At 44.0% G+C, this 13985-nt stretch overlaps 1 protein-coding gene across 1 annotated transcript; it reads left to right on the top strand.

Moving 5' to 3' along the window:
* The first annotated feature begins 47 nt into the window (after nt 1-47).
* Nucleotides 48-13931, top strand: WHAMM (WASP homolog associated with actin, golgi membranes and microtubules). The gene is made up of 10 exons (XM_082290771.1): nt 48-602; nt 3487-3660; nt 4979-5129; nt 5616-5785; nt 6468-6633; nt 7578-7765; nt 9168-9254; nt 9339-9434; nt 9809-10322; nt 12629-13931. Exons 1-10 carry the CDS (start codon nt 63-65, stop codon nt 12913-12915), a joined length of 2373 nt encoding a protein of 790 aa, XP_082146897.1. The 5' UTR covers nt 48-62; the 3' UTR covers nt 12916-13931.
* Nucleotides 13932-13985: the final 54 nt, after the last annotated feature.

Here is a 13985-nt window from a genome sequence, read left to right on the forward strand (position 1 = left end):
CCCCGCCCCGCCCGGCGCTCGGTTTCTGTTTCGCTCCGGGGCCCGTCGTCGCCGCTGCCGCGATGGAGCCGCAGCCCGACAGCCTGGAGGGGTGGGTGGCCGTGCGCGACACCGCCTTCGCCGAGCCTCAGCCGCCGCCGCGGCTCCGCTTCCTCGTGGGCTGGAACGGCGCGGAGGGCGCGTTCGCGGTGACCTGCCACGGGCGGGCCGAAGCGGCGGCGCAGGCCCCGCAGAGCTGGGCCGGGCTCTTCTCGGCGCCGGCCCTGCGCGGCGTCCACCGGCAGCTGTCGGCCGTGTGCCCGCGCCTGGAGCCCGCCTTCCCCGAGCTGCCGCCCGCGCTTCCCGGCGCGGCCGCCGGCGGGCTCTGGGCCGTGCTGTTCCCCGGCGGCGCCGCGCCGGATGAGGCCGAGCTGCAGGAGCTGTGCCGGGCGCTGGAGCTCTACCTGGGCTGGGCCCTGGAGCTCTGCGGCGGCCGCGTGGTGCTGGACGCGCTCTTCGCCGCCGACCGCTGCTGCGACGACGAGTACTTCGAGAGCCTGCACGAGCTCCGCGGGAAGGCCCTGCGCGGCCACCTGGCCCGGGCCAAGGAGGCCCTGCGGCGGGTACGGGCCCCGGGGCCGGGCGCGGGGCGGAGGGGCCCGGGGGCGCGGGGCGGGCCCCGAGAGCTGCGGGGCCGGGGGCTGCCGGGCCACCCCCTGCGGACTGGAGAAGGGAGCCCTCGGTCTAGGATCATCTTTATTGTACGGTGCTGCAGCTCAGCTCTCGGGTGCAGCTGTCTGAGTCTCATCTCGGCACCCCTCGCTCGCCTGGGAGTTGCATGATAAGCCTGGCAGCCACCGCAGCTGCGGGACCTTCATCGATCAAGGCAGATTTTCCAGGCTCACGTGAGCAAGGGTGGCCAAGTCACTGATAACAACTTGCTCGTGGTGTTGTCCAGTGTCCAGATTTGTGCTTACACAAACACTTTTATTGTCTGGAAGCCACCAAGTCAACTTTCTGAAGTACTGTCATCGGTCTTTCAAGTGCACCTTTATTAAGTGGGGAATAAGCCACCTCCGGGTGGGCAGTCACTGTAAGGCACTGGGGCTCTTACTTAAGCTGCAGGCACTCCTAGAAAAACACATTGCTGAAAACATCCAGCAGTGTTGGGCAATGGGTGGAACAGTAACCGAAGAGGAGAATACAATCATGTGCTCATTTTCTAACCTCCCTGTGAAGGTCTCAGACTACATGTTTGCAGTAATGCTTGCAACTGGGGGATTCCCAGTCTTTTATTAGGACCAAACTTAGCCCTGGTCTTATAACCGTGGTTTGTATTCAAAGAAATTGTGTGTGGGTTTGTTGTTGTTTTTGGGGTTTTTTTTTAATAAGTGTCAAATTTAGCCCTAATGATTGTATGAAGTAATGATAACGTTAGCACTTTCTTCCTTTGGTACTTTAAGTTTCTTCTTGCTGTAGGTGTGTTACTGGATTTTTTTCCTCGTCTTGTAAGCATGAATTCAAGGGGTGGTGTGTAGTAACAGAATTGCAGTTAGGACATCGGAATGTTGACGAGTTACAGGGACTTCAGGCTCCACCAGTGTGTTGCTGCTGTTTCTTGCAGTACCTGTTTACAGTCTCTTTTTTCTGGCAAAGTAAGCTGAAAGGTATTTTATGAAAGTGATCGTGCTTTGGAGGAAAGTTATGACAGCTGACTTCAGCCTTCTGTTTCCTATTGCAGTCTTAACAGCTGTAACAACACTACTTTTTCAGGAAGACACTGTTTTTAAAAACACAGCTTTAGTTTACACGAACATGTACCTTGTTGTATACAAAAGTCAGTGTCTGTCACTGACTGGAACAGTTCACAACCCAGTTAGAAACACGTTCTAGCCACCACGTTCTTTTGGAAGCAGCATGAGCATGCTTGGCTGTGTGGCCATTGGGGCTTGGTGGTGAAGTACAACTTGGTGCCTCTGGTAGTTACTCTGCAATTTCCAGCTGTATTTTAGATATGGCTAAACACGTTGTAGAGTGGTGTTGTACTTGCAGGCCTCACAGGGACTAAATTCATTATACTGCAGTCTAGACCAAGTTACAAGAGATTCAAGAAATAGACATTAAACCAACCTGAAGTACCAGAGCATCCTTTTTTCCTTTTTACATTCATGTCCTTCACTAATACTTCCCTTTTACTCACTCTAAGCATTCTCCAGGAGCAACATGAGCCTCACTACTTGCTTTTAGAGTGGAAATCAGAAAGTCAGCCTGTTGCTTTTGTATTTGGCTTCCATAGTGGGGCAAAAACAGACTGTGAAATTGCTGCAGGTGGGCCCTAGGTCTCTGTGTGAGCTACCATAAGCTCCTGGGGAGGCCTAAGAGGCTGCCACACTTATGGGATTATCAGAAATGTTGCAGTTCAGATTCTCTTGTTCCCCTGTTCTGTCTGTGCCAGGCCTGCAGACAGGGTGGGTGGGAAATGCCCTTGAGCTGACTTCCACTGATTTTTTCAGGGGAAGTTCCTCCATATGTAGGAACTCTGCTGTCTTACCCAGACTCAGCTGGCAAGAGTAAAGCTGATGGTTTAATTTCAGTGCTTTCAGTTGCAACACAACCAAGCCTATTCTTTTAATGGTTTTTCTCACTGCTGGTAGCACACACACCCCTCCCATCCCCTTCCCTCTTTACGGAGCTGCAGAGCACACACTGTCCTTCCAGGAAGGTCTGTTTCTCAGTGGAACTTAGCTGTGTTCTCTCAGCCAGCTCACTCTATCCTGGCATGTAGAGCATGCCGTGGTCTCTGCCAGCTGGTGTCAAAGAAAAATCTTTGAAGCTTTGATTGGTGCCAGTAAACAAATGCAATTGAGGGGAAATGCCCAACTTTTTATTCTGTCATAGAAGGAAATAAATAGAGCGTAGTGTATCGGAAAGGCAGTAATTCCCTGGAAGAATTATGCCTTATAAAGTGTAATACCACTAGAACTGAGGTTAGAATAAGCTATTATAAATTACACAAATGTTAAAGGAATTTAACTGCAGGGTGTTATCAGAAGTAAATGCCAATCTTTTTTCCTGTGCCTGAAGTCAGAAATTCTGGATCCAGAAAGTCATTAGCAGTCATTTAGTAATTGTGGAAGCCATGCAACAGCTAGTTTAAGAATACCTTGCTTGTCCTTCCAGTACACAGACTTCCCAAGATTCCCATTTATGTTTATAAAAAGCAGCAACCAAATCATCTGCACACAGTTACTAGAATGTTTCTGGTGGGTGCCCTAGGCAGGATGCTCCTTGCAGGCTCATAATGGAATGTGCAGCAATTAGTGCCTTTAACAGTGTGGTGTTGGAGGTATTTTCAGCTGGGGTGGCTGCAGAATGCCTGGCGCAGGGCTCCTGTACATGAGAAGTCTTGGTTGTGGAAGGACAGGTCCTTTCCACCGAGCCTGGCAGCAGCATCCAGCACACACAAATGCAAAGCAGCCGTGTCTGATTTACCTTTTATCCCACTAGGTTCTGGAGCAGCATAAAAGTGCTGACACAATGGTGGCTTTGATGAAGGTTTATGAAGAAGAAGATGAGGCTTATCAGGATTTGGTCACCATGGCAACACAATTCTACCAGTATTTACTGCAGCCCTTCAGAGATATGCGAGAGCTGGCGACTCTGTACAAACTGGAAATCCTGGTAAGTCTGCCTTTACAAAGCAAAAGGCCAAGCTATGTAGTGGGGCTTCAGCTGCTCTTGGAGCAGTTTAAGTTCAAATCATGGAACATTCCCTACTTCTGTCTGTACCTGCTTTTTTTATCCTCTGCCAAAGCTGTCTATCACCAAACATGACTGACAAATTCAGAGTTAGGGCAGAGCCACTCAGGATCTTGGAGTCCGTGATAAGGGCTTGACTAGAACTGCAGCTGTCTTCCCACCAGTGTCCCCCTTAAAAGCAGAATATTCCCAGGCTCCACCTCCCTGGGGTTTACTCTCTGGGAGGCTGAATTTACAGTGATCTAAGTAGCCTTTGTTGTGCCACCTTCTGTGGGATTAGTTTGTGACACTGAGAATGTCATCTTCCAGGAATGCTGCTGCACCAGATTAACTCAGTTGTGGTGGTAGAGTGGAAGACAAACAAGATCTTCCCACTCAAAGGAGTTTTCTATTACTGCTACCTGCTAGGACTGCAGATTAAAACATATCATTTGTTACTGTGTTCACTTTGTTTTATGTGCATCCTAAACTGGAAGCACATCCTGAAAGTTACAATGCCCCTGGAAATGACAGCCATTTACTATTTTGATTTTCCTTAAATAGTGTGTTAAAATTAAAGTGAGCTGTTAAAGAGCAGAGCAGTTTTATGTTTAGATTAAGGTGCTTGGGTGCTGAAGGTCTAAACCTGTGACAGTAAAATGCTCAATGTACTTACTGTTCTGAAAGTTAAAGTGGAAATTGGAAAGAATGAGGCAAAGTTTGTATTAAAAAAACCCAACCCTGTAAGGGATATTTAGGCTCATTTGAAATACAATTCTTCTAAAAATATGTTTGAATACTAGGCTTGTACCCCTGTCTCCTTTGTGGACTTGAAAACATTCTCTTATGTTTCTTTTCTGTATCCCTGTCCCTGTGTGGAAGAACTGCCAAACTGAAGAACCTGCTGGTGCAATGTGCTGTCAACACGTGGGGGAAAAATAGAAGAGAACATTGCACGTAGAAGAGGGGGTTTGAGTTACTTTTAGTAACAACTGAAAACACTTGTGTTGGACATGATTTTAAAGATGATAGTTTAAAAATATTTTAAAGTAAATTAATCCAAATGTGAGGTCAGGATTGGGAGACAAAGGTCCTGAATTAGCCTAGAGAATAAGAAATAGGCATGAGCAGTGATTCACTTTGTGACAGGTGAGGGAAAGGTCATGTTTGCCACCATGCTTGAAATGTCTCCAAGTGTAGCATAGTGTGGCTGCACCCCTGTGGAAGCCACACGGTAACTGAGAATTTTGTGTCCTTGCAGAAATCTTTGCAGTATGATAATCTGGGGCCTAGAAGAGTAGCAGCTTTGCAGAAGGATGCTGAAGAATGGACTAAGCGAGCTGAGAGTGCTGTGTGCTCCATTCAGGATATCACTGTGAACTACTTCAAGGAAACTGTAAAGGCTCTGGCAGGTAACTGGAATGATTTACACAAAAGGTTGTGTAAATACCTAACTTAGGTGACTGAGAGCTCTTCTTATCTCTGTGCAGAACCTGAGGTTCGGGTGAGTGTCTGGCTTGAGAAAGAAGCACTTTATTCACTTAAGATTTGTATCTTTTAACCAGTTTGGTTTCCAGCTTGGATTTGGCTTGCCTGAGACGTGTGGCTGCGAACCTCTGCACAAAATCCATGGGTGCTTTCAATGTTTGGTGTGCAAGCCTCAAGGATTTCAGCATGTGAACGAGTATTTTGCTGTGCAACTGTTAGGGCATGTTTCCATGGTACAGTGAAGTATTTTACTTACATGTCTAAGATCACAAATTCAACCTGGTAATCTTGTATTTTCTAAAGCTTCAGAAATCATTTAATAAGATTAGCATTTTTAATACTTCAGAAACACACAAGGGCTATTAGTACACTGCATTTCTCATGTTTTGCTGCCATGTTTTAATCTACAGCAATGCACAAACAGATGGAACAAGACGAGGAGAGATTTGGTAAAACCGCCTGGGCATCAGCTTTGCCACGACTAGAAAATCTGAAATATATGTTAGCAAAAGAAACCCTTCAGCATCTGAGAGCAAGAGAGTTGTGCCTGAAACAGAAGAGAACTGGCATTCAGAAACTCGTAAGACCTTACAAAGCCTCCTTTTGGGTCACTGTCCTTTGAAGGGCTGATCAAAACCTACCAAAATGGTCATGGGAGTAGGCTTTTGAAGTCTTTGTCTATGAAAAAATTTAGATTTTCAGCATGGTTTTAAGTTGTGGAAAATGCATGTCTGCAGTTTTTTAATTGCTCCTGCATGTTTGAGGACGCACAGCAGAGCTTAAGATACATGCTTTTAGTATTATCTGAGCATTTGGGATATTAACCTTTGAAATTGTTAGGATTTTTAGGGAGATAAAGACCAGGTATTATCTTCAGAGGACACTGAAAAATAAAGATACTTATTTACTATTAATCTTTGATGCCATCTAAGTGCTGCTAGGAGTACTTGATACTCATTTTCTAGGATTAGAGTACTGTACCATATATAATTGTTTTCAGGAGCAGTATCGTTTGTGCAGATTATGATGAAGTCTCTCCTGGTAAACTTAAGGTAAATTTAGGTAAATTAAGGTAAATTTTTATTTAGGTTAATAAGGCCCTCTGCTCCTCTGAGTTTCTGCTCCAAGCCATTTCTAATGCTCTATTGTTTCCATACCAAAGTAGCTGCCAGTTAGACCAGGCTCCTTACAGGAATTTGTGCATCCAGACATGTTTCATGTGTGCATATTTTGGTACTAATGCTTTTTATTTTCTGTTACAGATGGAGAATCTTGGTGAACAAGAAGAGAACTTGAGTGTAGTGGAGGAGCTGGAAATACAGTATTATGAAACACAGCTGGAATTATATAATGTACAGCTTGAAGTATTGAAACATGAAGAGATGCTGCTTATTGTACAGTTGGACACTATAAAGAGACAAATTAAAGGTGAGAATAAAATATTATTTAAGCACATATTCAGAACACAGGATTGACATAGCTTGCTCTGTTTTCAATTAAAAAAAAATGGATATCACTGCTCGGGTCTTGCTAGTAGAAAGGATTGCTGTAAAACATTAATGCTGTGGCACCATCTGATATTTTGTCTTTTGATTCATTAGACCCTAATTTGATAACACAAGTTTTAAAAAAAAAAAAGCCACACTGGTTGCTCATCTTGCCAGCAGCTGTGATATGTGCATGCCCTGGTTTAGCATGGAATAATTTGTATTGACAGTGCTTAACTGCTCTAATAGCTGTGCACAGAGACTGTGGATATCGTGAACCTGCTGAAATAGTCCTGTAATTCACCATAATCTGTTCTAATCTAACATGTAGGAATTACAAAATACATCCTGTAATGACAAAAAGAGATGGTTATAGCTAGAATGGTACCTGAATACTACTATCTTCCAGTTTAAGTGTCTCTTTGTGACATATTTATACCAAATTCAGCACCAGTCCTGTTCTTACTTGTGCTTATGAGTTCTCTGTTACCATGTAGACTGTGAAGTAAACATTGCTGCCCCTTGTTACATAACTAAAGTGCTGTAAGTAGTAAAATAAGACACCCAGTGTTGATCAGAACAGTCTTCCATTTTCCAGGAAAACTCCAGTTGGTGAAGGTAGGAGTTAAAACACAGGGAGACATTTGAAAGAGGAAGCTAAATAACAAATGCTAACAGCATAAATTTGATCCTGCAAAGCACCCCTGTGAGTAAGGTGACATGTTTGCATAAGACTGTGAAGGACCCAGCTTGGCTCTGGAGCATTACACTTACTCATAACTAACTCACTGCCTTCAATGGCTTTTAAAATGTCGTTAGCTCTTGAAATGTTTAAATAACTGTGGCAATTTTTGGTTTCTTAAAAAATGCCAAATGCCTTTTTAGAGAAACAGGATGAAGTTGTTTACTATGATACATGTGAAAATCCTGAGGAGCTCAAGGTCATTGAACAGACCATGGGACAACATTACGCTGACTTGTCAGCAATGACGGTGCTGAGGCAGAAGACTAAGCAGTTGGAGACAAAGCGTGGGACTGTCTGTGCGAGGAGAGCCTACCTCAGGAACAAAAAAGTAAATGCAGTCCTGGAGATGTGCATTTTCTTCAGCTAATGTCTTGACTCACAAGGGATGGACAGGAAGCCATTAGGGAAGTTTGGGTGGCGTGTACAAGATAATTCGTGACTCAGTGCCAAGGCCTGCAAGCAGAAAGAGAGGCAATGGGATTTTAAGGCAGCTTTACACTCCGTGGTGTGGTGCAAGTTTGTCTCTGGCTTAGAAAGAGACTACAAACTTACCTGGGTGACCCAGGTGTTCCCCCATCAGCTAGACCTTACCAGAGTCCTGTGGGGCCAGCTGGAGCTTTGCCCTAGTTGCCTTTTCCAAAGCAGCTGCAGTACGGGAGGAGACTGGCCTTCTGTTGAGGAAGCTGCAGTGATAGGAAAACCCACACACTGATACTTTATCTCTGAACTGAAGGAAGGGGAAACTTTAACAGCTGCAGTTCTCTCTTCAGCCTCTCAGTTGTGTGCAAAGGGCAGTTTTTCCTTTGTTTCCCATTCAGAGCAGAACACTAGGAAGACACAAGTTGACTCTCATGAACCTTCTCAGTGAGATGAGTTTACCTTACACCTGCAGTTCTGCTGGGGCAGAGTTTAGGTTCCAGTCTGTCTGACCTTTTATCCCTCAGGAGCCTGGACAAACTGGGAGTTACATTGGAAATGATTTGTGAGCCATCTTTTGTCTCTTGCTTGCAACTACTTCCTTGGCACACACTTCTTTTGCTTCTGTTTTCATTCACTTGCTGTCTATTGGTTGTATAACACTGAAGCCAAATGCCACATGATTTGCAAATGCCTGTCCAGCCATGTGGATAATCCCCCTCTGTGCAGAGACAAAAAGCGACTCCCAGAGAAAATATTGAAGCCTGCAGCTTCTCTGTGGCACTCGTTGCTAACAGAAAGTACCTTTGCTAGGCATTAATTGTGCTTTCCATACCTTTGCTTCCCTGGCTTTGTACTTGGGAGCTATGGCAAATAAGGGAGAGGGGGAAAAGTAGCTTTGTATTTTTGTCGTGCCCTGCTAGCTTCCTTCTTGCCTTCTTCCTCATGTCTTTGCATGAGCTTATGTCTTCTCTTCTTTTCATCTCCCTTTCTTCTTTTCTTTTTTTTCTTTTTTTTTTTAACTAAACTGTAAGACAGAGGGATTGGGTCACAGCTGGATACATTTTTGCTGCAGTATGAGCAAAAATATGGCTGGTGAGGAGAACATTGGCTTTAGCCATGAAGGAGTCCCACAGACTTCGCCATCAGGGTCTCACAGCTGACACTAGTTGAGCTTAGCCATCTTTCTTGTTGCTGCCTAGCACTCAACTGTGGTTGCTATTTAGTGGCCTGTGCACAGGAGCTAATGGCACAGCTGGTGCACAGGAAATGTGAACTGACTGAGAGTTGCATGAATTCTGCTCTTCTCCCAGGATCAATGTGAAGCGAGCCATCGGCAGAGACTGCAACAGGCAGAAGAGAGCAGAAAACGCTTCCAGCAGCATCACAGCATACAGATTGTGAGTACCAAACAGCAGCCTTGGGCAATCTGGCAGCTTCTTGTTTTCACATACTAGGGCTCACTTACTTGTGTTTTAATGCAGAAGAGAGACAAACAAAAAGAGGAGGAGAAAAAGAAAAAAGCTTGGATAAGCCAGGAACGTCAGAAAACACTGGAGAGGCTGAAAGCATTCAGGGAGGCAAGTACTGTGAACGACAGTAGTCCTAAATGGTGTCAAAACACGTCAGAAAGTAGCCATAGCTCACATGTGAGCGTAGTCCAAATCAGAGATAACCATTTGGATAGCCTAAAGTAGGATTATGTGTAATGAATAAAGAGGATTAAATCTGCTGAAGATACAGTTTCCAGGTGTGGAATCTGTTGCAAAGAATGCAGGTGAGGAAATGGCTTTGAAAGAAATACTTTGTCATTTAAATTTATTGAGGGTTGAATTTTCTGCTCAAATGGGTGAGTGGGACAGGTCTGTGCTCTGTGGCTTTTTATGTCATTGGGGTTGATGTTTTGGCCAGTCCAATGGAGATGTGACCTCCTGCCTTATGATTTCTTTTTCAGAAATGTCCGGCTCATGTTGTTCTGAAAACATCTCATCCCCAGCCTCTCAGTCCCAAGTTGCCACGAGGCATCCCTCAGCAGACTGTGGTGCTGTCCCCTCCACCTGCACCGAGTGCAGGGACAGCCCCAGCAGTTCTGCCCCCTGCACCCTCACCGAGAGCAAGGGCAGCTCTGGAGCAGCCACAGAGCATTCTGCTTGTAGAAGACAAGGAACCAAAAGCTTTATGTCAGAATACCCCAGCAGATATCCCTGTCCAGATTTTTGTTACTGATGGTGACACAGAGGAACAAAAGCACAGTGAGGAATTGATGGTCTCTCCATGCTCACCACCTCTTCCTCCACCCCCTCCTCCCTTGCCCCCTCCTCCCCCACCTCCCCCCCTACCTCTCCAGTTAAAAACACTGTCAGCAGCAGAGGATAAACCACTGCCCCTCAGCTCTGATAGCCCCTCAGAAAGCCCTGCACTGCACAAACAGGATGACTCATCCAGGAGGTCTATAAATAATTGCATAGGTAAGTATGCTCACATCAACTGGTGCTTTTTTAATGCATTTCCTGTATTTTTGTGGTCTCCCTCCCTCTGCTTCTGGACAGGAATAATGTGTGCTTTTGATCAAGAGAATGAGGCTCTTGGAAAGCTTAGTCTAAGAAAGTATGTATAATAACACTGACCATAGCTCAGGATGTTAAATGAGTAACAATGACTTGTGTGTCCTGTTTGAGACACTTCACAGGGCCCTGATGCTCCAATCAGAAGACCAATGTGGGTAAATTTGTAGCTGTACTAAGGCTGCACTTCAGTGTTTATGATTTATGTACTACAGAGCTGGTAATTGGGCTGCTTGTGTTTCTAAGGTGTGCACAGCCTGTGTCCACTTATAATTTGCTTGGTTTCTAAATAAAGGTTTCCTAAGAGAATTCATGCAGAATTCAACCAGGATTTGAAAGGCAGGTGAATAGCTTTGGTGTACATTCCTAGGGAAGAAATTCTGCTCTGTTACACCTTTTCTTTGTTAGCAAGATCATGCAGGTGTAATTGAAGGCTGAACTCGACAATTGAAAGAGTAGTTTGAATGAGAATAGAGCTCAGCAGCCTCCCAAGGCTGCACTGGTTGCATCCTGCTAACAGGCTTATTTCTATCTCTAAGGCAAGTGGATATTTTGACTATGTCAGAGAGATTGATCTAAGTTGGAAGGCAGCAATTTTTTTTGTTGTTTTTCACAGTGGAGCTTACGCTAGAATGAGGAATGTCATTAAACGTGGTACATTCCTTTTCCTTTTCGACTCTTCACAATACATCCAAGCAGCCTTTGTATCCTATCATTTAAGAGGCAAACCAGAGGCAGAAATACCAGGGGAAGTTCAGCGTTTTTCGTTCTTCCGAGCTGTGGGGAAGTACAAGCAGCTGAAGGGCTGAGACACAGTTGAGTTACCATGGCAAACTACTGTGCATGCAGTGCAGACTTCAGTGTGGGATATCCATGGGATAACTCTACTACAGATACTCTTAAGAAGCCTTGATTAGTAACAGGAGTGGTACACCAGAGTAGTCTGATTGCTGTTGCAACAGCCTTGCTGGTAGCTAATATTTACTGCCATTCACAGCCTAACATGTCTTTTCATTATTTTTTGATAAGAAAAGTTATTTTTTGTTTATTGGAGAGATCCGATTAGTTCTTTACACCTATTTCTTGAAGGAAGCCATCATATCAGTAGCCATAATAGTAATTGCTAAATTACTGCCACAGGAACTTACTGAAACAACTTCATAAACAGGTTGGTGTTAGTTATGGGCTACTCATGTCTTTGCACGTGAAAAGTCAGGAGGGGCTTCTTTTATAATTTGTTTGTCTAACTAATCTTTTACCAGGCAGCCCATTTAATTAGTAGCCTTAAGACTCTCTTACTTGTAGGCTTTGTAAGGCAATCTGGTGGATCTTTGCTTGATCCTTTTTATTCTCTGAAGGTAGCACAGGATTTAGCAGAACGTTACATTTCAAGTGGTTGATGTTAATCACATAACCTTGTGTGCACTGCGCATGGCAAAAATATTTCTGGCTGTGAGGCACAGATGGTCTGGCCCTTTTGCTGTCCAGGGAAACAGCCTCCCTGTCTGACAGTCTGGAGCAAGCAGCAAAGAATCCAGCAGAAGGAGTAAAACACAAATTAGTGTGTATTAGGAGGGTTAGTGGAAGCTCTCAGTATGGTGTCCTTCATGGTCTGAAGTTCAGAAACATACACCTGGGATCTAAATCATGTAAAATAGGAATTGTTTTCTAAGTCCATACAGAAAAGAGCTGCCTGCATAGGGCCTGATCTGGCTCCCAATGACTTCAGTGGTGCACTTTCAAGCCCTTCTACTCAAATCCTTTCATTTTTCTCTTGGCTGAGCAAAAATGCAATTGACAGTCTCAGCAGGCTTCTGGGCAAGCTAGGAGGGATGGTGGATTGTTTATAACACAGAATGCAAGAGATTTTTTTGGTTCAGTGAAATATTTTTTGAAAGCCCATAAAGTTGTAATGAAAAAAGAGCATTGTCCTTTGTGTATCATTTCTTCCTTAGAGCACAACCTTGTATAATGATGAAGAGGCACTGGATTCTCAATTCAAGATACAAAAGCTTTAACTGCTTTTTAAAAGCAGTTCCAGAGCCTGCTGTTGCAGAGCTTGAAAGAGTCTGTGCCAGAACAGACCATTCTTTTTCCTGTCACTAGCAAAGGTTAAAGGAAGAGCCCTGAACACTTGGGTAGGGCTTCATACCTCTTAAGTGTGATTGTCTCATTCATTCTTCTGGTAACAGTAGATTTATCTGTTGCAGGTTCCATGGATGAAGTTTTGGCTTCTCTGAAGCGCAGCGAAGTTCACCTTCGCAAGGTGGAGCAGCCAAACCCCTACGCCTCCGTGAAGGACAACATCCTCTCTGCCATAAGGCAAGGAGTTAAACTGAGGAAGGTGACTCGAGATACTGACAGGGATGTCAGTAAAGGATCCCCTAATGAGCTAGAGAGAAGCATTAAGGCAGCCATGCAGCGAATTAAGAAAGTGTCTGCTGATTCTGAAGAAGAGGAGGACAATGATCAGAATAATGGAGAATGGGACAGCTAACCTGCATAGCAGAGTTACTGACTGGAACAGAGCATGTGCCTCATTCTGCTCATTGTATGAGACTGTCCCTTTCAAAATGAAAGAACTGTGTGATTGTGTGTGGTGTTCTCATAGTCCAAAATGTCTTGTAAAGTAAAAGAATCCTGTTGATTTTCTGTAGGAGTTACAGATTCATATTTTTGCATGAGAAATCATACTCCAAATTATGCTTGCACTAATAGGTGTTCTGGCTCAACCATGTAGTGTTTCCACCACATCTGAAGATAGCTAAAATGCTGGATTGAAACATACATTATTTAGATTGTTACTACAGTAGGTAATGCTATCACAACGAAGTTTAAGGAGTGAAAAAATAACTGATAATATCTTTTGTCAGATAAAAGTAAAGCAAATCTCTTGTGACAGAGGCAGACCAGAAAATTTAGCATGATCTGAAATCTTTCATTCTTACCTCCATTGTCCAGAAAATTCTTAAGCATTTTGCTTGTCTAATACAGCTCACTCTCAAATAACTACATGGATACTTTATTTATCATCATGTTAGAAGGTGTGCACTTTTGGATGGCTTCATAATGCTGATTGGGAAAATCAGGTTCAAGTTTGAAATAAACACTACTGCAGTAATTACTGAAAAGTTCAGCTGAAAGATTAAGTATAGAGAACTTTTAGATGGTAGATGTTTTTCGTACATCTACATTTACAAAGACCTGTTGACATGAAAGAAAGAGCCAAAATATTTCTATAAAATTTTTCAGGATTTAGTCCTGTAATGCAGGGCAGCATTTTTCCGCTGAGAACTTCAATACATGTTTATAGCTACTCTCATGAATTTAAATTACCTGATGGCCTTAAAAATGGCAGGTATTTACATTGTGCCTGGAAGCTGACTATTTCAAAATTCAGCTACATTGAATTTAGAGACTGTTGCTATTTTGGGTAGATAGTGGCAAAAATTATTCAAGTTATTTTTTTGAAGTTTATACTGACCCTTAATAAAATATATCTTGACAGAAGAAGTGGATTCAGCGTGCTGTCATTTTAGGATGCTGCTGTGAACAGAGCATTATTTA

The sequence above is a fragment of the Coloeus monedula genome (assembly GCF_965178545.1).
Source record: "Coloeus monedula genome assembly, chromosome: 14".
NCBI lineage: Eukaryota > Metazoa > Chordata > Aves > Passeriformes > Corvidae > Coloeus > Coloeus monedula.

What these genes read in the sequence shown, in the direction of transcription:
- WHAMM (XM_082290771.1), top strand. Translation starts at nt 63, where the DNA reads ATGGAGCCGCAGCCCGACAGCCTGGAGGGGTGGGTGGCCGTGCGCGAC. An exon ending in GAACTGGCATTCAGAAACTC is followed by an intron (nt 5,786 to 6,467) that starts GTAAGACCTTAC and finishes TTTCTGTTACAG; the next exon opens with ATGGAGAATCTTGGTGAACA. An exon ending in CCTACCTCAGGAACAAAAAA is followed by an intron (nt 7,766 to 9,167) that starts GTAAATGCAGTC and finishes CTCTTCTCCCAG; the next exon opens with GATCAATGTGAAGCGAGCCA.